The sequence below is a fragment of the Pimephales promelas genome, chromosome 18 (genome assembly GCF_988280905.1).
Source record: "Pimephales promelas chromosome 18, fPimPro1.hap1.1, whole genome shotgun sequence".
Lineage (NCBI taxonomy): Eukaryota > Metazoa > Chordata > Actinopteri > Cypriniformes > Leuciscidae > Pimephales > Pimephales promelas.
Window position 1 is genome coordinate 30,923,644 of NC_142786.1, and position 5,859 is coordinate 30,929,502.

Sequence of the window (5,859 nt, forward strand, 5' to 3'; positions counted from 1 at the left end):
AAGTCATGGTTCGTTTAAACGCTTGGTGTTGTATCAGAGTACTTGATGCTTTTATATGCGAGTCCACTTCATTCTTTTTAGGGTTTTTTTTTTTATTTTTTTTATGGCATACACAGTTTATATGTGTGTGTAAGGTGACACCAGCCTGACTGGGGAATGATCTTAATACATGTTATGTTATGTTATGTTATGTTACGTTACGTCATGTTCAACATTCATAGCCGATACAATTGGAGGTCTACCTGGTATTCATTCTTATATTTCTTATTTGCATTCAGAAATGGACAGTAGATTGTAAAACTCAGAATGATGTGCGACTTTGAACATTTTTATGAAATGTTGCTTCGTCGGGTACTGTATAAATGTTGAGATTGCTTTCTAAAAGGAACGTAATCTCCCTTTATGGGTCATTTAAACCCTTGTGAAGTCTTTTTATGAAACCCTGTTTTTGTCCATTTGTGAACAAATATAAGGATTATCGAGGCAATATCTATCTTATTTTTGTAAAATTCATTATTTTAAACTGGGTGGTCTGCTGGATAAAAGGCGATGGCTTGTTTATTGCCTTACTTGTGAGTTATTAAGGCTTCGATGTGTTATTGAAAGCCTTGGGTGTGTTTTGCTTCGATATCACTATACTAAAGTATCTCTTGAATGTACATATTATTTTCATACAGGTTTTAATTGTTTTACAGTGTCTGAATGACACAGTACATCAATGACGCATCATTTCCCTGTATGTGTCGATGTTTAAAGGCTTACATGAATACAAGAACCCGGGGGCCTCTTTTATAAAATGTTATGTAGAAACCGTCCTGCGTTTGATCTCATGATCATTTCTCAAATGTTGGTAGGCTTACGTGTGATCTAGAGAACGAACGTTGGCCTACGCCCAAAAACTTTGTACACCTCTCTTCCAGATGTGAAAATCACAAATGATCTTCAAATTTTGCGCAGCTGAATGGTTTCCAATCTCCACCTTGTAAAAGGCAACTGATTAATGTCATTAACACAAAAGAGCACCAGTCATCCTCCAAATCGTTTACTTGAGATTGGCTAGAGGCCAGATTTGCTTAGATTTCCAAATATATTTGAGCAATTTTCCACATAAAATGTTTATAAATATGAACATTGGTGTGGCTTTTGAGTGTGCGTATGCTAAAATCCCCACCAAAGTTCATAGCACTTTGACTTGCTTTTAATAAAATGAGGCCCCTGATGTGGTATCTAATTCAATCTGTTTAGTAATCTATCACAATTGTTTTGTGTAGCCGGAAAATCGAAATCAGATATCAGTAGGCCTACTTTTTTGAGATTTGTAAAATTAAATGAAGAAAGACTGCATTTTATTTGCTCAACGAGCCATGCGGTGTCTTTAAAAATGGGCTCTTTTGTTGTTTGTGATCACAGTTAATTAAAACATATTATAGGATTACAACCTTACATTTATTGTACTCTTGGGTCAGACTTAAAAGAATGTCTTTGGCGATTTATTTATTTATTTTACAAATGAGAAGAGGTCATTTGTAGTCTGTTTTCTCATTCATGTAGCAAAGCTGTTAGCAGCTCTTTTGTTGTTGCCAGCCATTCATATTATTCATGGTGTTGTTAACAGCACAAAACACTGTTAGTACATGCTCACCTTCCCAGAGCGAGGTTTTTTTCAACTTTCATGAGAAATGTAGCTACTTTGAAATCCATGCCCATTGCATCCATACATCTATCCTTAACCCACTATGGTTCAAGTTTTGCACTTTGGGAGAGCACGATCAAAGATTTATCAGAGATGGGTAGACCCCAAAAATGATTCGAGTTGACAGTGCACTGCTGTTTAGGAATGACAGAATGGTAAAGAGCTGTATATGGGGAAGCTGTAATTTTATACTTGTGCTTTGTAAATGTTTTCTATGTGCAGTATTTGATAATGTAAAACTGGTATTTTTGTGGTTTGTACGCTGCAGAATTATTTAAGGTGCACGCAGTTTTGTAAAAAATAAGGATGGGAAACTTTGAAAAAAAAAGAATAATTTTGACTGAAGCCTGTATCTGCATGCATATTGACTGCTGGGACCTGGACGTCAATAAATTTTATTTGAATCATTCATTTTTGTGTGTCTGAATGGAAGGCTTATCATTAAATTGCTTTTAATAAAGAGCTATAGAACTATATAGGCCTACTACTTGGCCACACTAGCTGTTTCCCAACATATATAGGCTAGATTTTAAAAACAGACTGTCATTTTATTTGGCAAACGAGGACCTGGCAGATATGTTCAGCAATACAAAGTAAATCAGTAAGAATATGCACACTAAGAAAGTCAAGTGTATGCTAAGTGTAATAATTTTACATGTGGGCCCATCTCACAGCGTCTGAAGTGAAATGTCTATGGGACAGTTCAGAAACTGAGCGCATCCTCTTTGAGGGTCCACTAGAGGGACTGCATCCATCATTCATTTGGCCCAAACTGTAAGTAGGAAAACACAAGTGTGACTGTGAATACGATCCACTTTGATTGGGCCAGTCCCATGTCTTCCTCGTGCATGCCAAACCATGGTCTCCGTTTGCTCGGACCTGAAACACGTTTTCAAAGGTTCTGGTTGCACAAAGCCTCACGGAGGCGCTGCTTTCCCGCTGCAAAAGTGACTCAATGGAAAACGGGCTGGTAAATTTCTTTTCTGCCTCAGGATGTTTCCAGGTTGCCCTTTCCGTCGCATTCTTATTTTCATAAAGGTCAGGAAAGACGTCACACAGACCACGGAAGTGTCGTCGCAGGATCTTTGGGGTGATTTTACTATCATCCACTTTCCAAAAGTTGCGCTTTGCGTTTGGTAACTGCGGATTTATAGGCACCTGAAAATTTGAATGGAAAGCGCATTTAATGAAAGTCCAATAATTATAATATGGCCTAATAGGCTAAGTATAATAGTAATAAGAAAAAAATACCTACCTTTACAAAACAGTTGTTTGATGATAAACAGACTCTGATATTATTCTCAATCCCTTTTCTATCCCCATCCACAAATATCGTCACTGCATTCATTAGCTGGGGGGAGGGGCTATAATTAAAATCAAATAAAAACAATAGCCTATATGTTTCTGATTTTACTTTATATAAAGAAACATATAGGAAAGTGGCTTAGACAACAACATTCAATACAAGTTTTCACGGTCTAAATCAGAAATTTGAACCCAGGGCATTTCTTCACTGTAGGCTAATTCAACGCATTTTCATCCCAAGGCGTCATATATACGACGCTTTTGCCAATGCGTATACATCCAACGCATATGGCACCCTTTAGCGTCAATATTACACGCACAGAGTTTGGGTAGGTTTAGGTCTGGGGCCTTCTGTCCCATTTATATCTGCATCTCATATTGACGCAAAAGGTGCCATGTGCGTTTTTTAAATATCTTTACTAAGAAATCATCCCTCACAGCCCTGCTCTCATTCCTGCCATGACATATGCTCTAAATAAGGTCTATTCTTCCACCAAGTAGTATTTATTCTTAATTTCCAACAATGGTCATGTACCCTAGGCTACCACACAAAAAAAGAAATAGCCTTACAAAAAGAAAGAAAGGGGGAGAAAAACAGAGCTACATATTGTTGAAGCATATAGTTCTTATTTTATATTGTTAAATCAATAGGCCTAGGCCTATAATTGATAGCCTGCCGCAAAATATGTAAGTTACAACTTACCTCGTAAAAGGTTAATCTTTTCTCGGGTGCGTTTTGAATGACAGAAGCGATCAGACCCAGGTACGTCATCATTTTCTGTTTGGAGTATCTCTTGTATTTTCTTCTGGTCACCAGCATGTCTGCGCGCTCTTGCTGCATCTCTGAACATCTAGTGATGGGATGACGATCGAGTGTCTGCCGTGGAGTTTGTCGGTCTATATGTAGAACGACGGCTATAGATGTGCATTCCTCGTTAATGTCTCTTTTACATAATTGATGGAATGTTAATTCGTGGGCGGGCGGGCATGCCTGGACCACCCGCCTATATATTAGCCTATAATGTTTTATTGTAACATGCACACCCATGTATGGCAAGCATAAACTCAAATTTAGAGACACAATCTTAATAATCAACTAAAATTGTATTAGTTACGTTGTATTTAGGCTAAATTATCAAAAAATATATAGGCTATATTTTATTAAAAAAATACGTCATTATTTGTACTTCAATCTTTTTTAGATTAAATCAATGTAAAACTAAACCGAATGTTAGGCTATATAATGGGGTTCAGTATGATTACAGCCCTGTTCCTCTATGATTTAGGCTATAGCACCTTTCTGAATCTCAAGTTGTTGTTTTTTTTTTTATAAGGAGAAATAATGATGTTGACCAAGAGTTGCTTTGTAGGAGCACTACAAGCTTAGCTGACAAAAAGTGTAACAGATTTAAAAAAAAAATTCCCATAGCCTTAACTTCCATTCATACTTTAATCTGTTACAAAACTAAACCAACTAATTCAATTAAAAAAATGTGAATTACCAACATTCCAATGTTTCTTGTCATGAGACATGAATTCACACGTGACATGTGCAAATGAAATAACATAATTCCGGAGTAGCAATGAGTCTGACTGACATGTTCACAACCTCTTTAAATGATAAATCCATTTACAAAACAAATCAAATAATTAAAAAATTAACGTAGCCTATTTATTAAAAAGTTATTGTAATATGAATAGGCCTAGATATCTTTGGCAGAACGTTGCCTATTACATACAATAAACATAAAACTGCGTGATACAGGTCTGTGCCTCGCGGAGGCGCTGCTCTTTAGCCAACCCGGTATCACGACAAGACGTGAAATAACCACGTTGGTCCACAACAGTATCAATTTACAAACTCAAATAGGGAACAATACTATGCATACAAAATAAACCATTCATATATCAGTGGATATACGCCTGTGCTTAGGTTCATAGAACAAAAACAAACAAACGAAAAAAACAATTGCTTAATTAATAATCAAGCAAAATTCAAACATTTAAGGGGGTTACAAATTGCAAGGAAAAAAATAAATACATTTTAGACAAAAAAACAAACAGACAACAATTAGAAAGAAAGAGACTCATACATGTTTTTATACAGTTTACAGAGGGACTGATTAAACGTGTAGATGTGTCACGGTTTAACCCGTGGGTTAAATGGCAGTGGGCCATTTTTGGAAACTATTTTTTTCCACAGATTTTGTATGCAAATTGTACAATATTCAATGAACACATTTCTAGTAAATGTGCAGTTCATTGTTTGTCATATTGTGTTTTTAGAATGTTTTGGAATATTTTTCCTCTCCCCAAATTTGTCACTACCAAAAAATAAATAATGAATAATTTAATAACAAGGCTTATATTGGCCTATCGGTGTTCATATTTTGGTTACATCTACTTTGTAAATATGTATTTTTTGCTATTAAATATATATAGATACAGTAGCCTATATATATATATATATATATATATATATATATATATACATACACACACACACACACACACACATACTGTACACTCTAAACAATGCTGGGTTGTTTCAACCCAAATTTGAGTCAAATATGGACACCTTTTATTAAATAATTAGCAATAAGGGCAGTTTTCTTAATTCAGACATTTAGATCAAACATCTTGTAAAACCTCTAGCACAGTTATATTTAATAAATGCATTATTAAAAAATTCCTAACAAACATGGACTCATAAAGATTTGAAATCGCGCTTTAGTTTTTAATCTGGCGCTGTTGTCATGTCGCTGGTCGTGACGCAGAATCAAAGGAGAGTGTGGGAGGAGAACGTGCTAGGTAGTTCAATTCATTTTACAGAATCGATTCCTTTGAACACATAATTTTAA

At 35.7% G+C, this 5,859-nt stretch overlaps 1 protein-coding gene across 1 annotated transcript; it reads right to left on the minus strand.

Annotated features, from left to right (window-relative positions):
* Positions 1–2,253: 2,253 nt before the first annotated feature.
* On the minus strand, positions 2,254–3,920 carry LOC148971008 (uncharacterized). Its single transcript, XM_089122517.1, has 3 exons — positions 3,702–3,920; positions 2,949–3,044; positions 2,254–2,851 (listed from the first exon to the last, which is right to left on the minus strand). Exons 1-3 carry the CDS (start codon positions 3,837–3,839, stop codon positions 2,345–2,347), a joined length of 741 nt encoding a protein of 246 aa, XP_088978643.1. The 5' UTR covers positions 3,840–3,920; the 3' UTR covers positions 2,254–2,344.
* Positions 3,921–5,859: the final 1,939 nt, after the last annotated feature.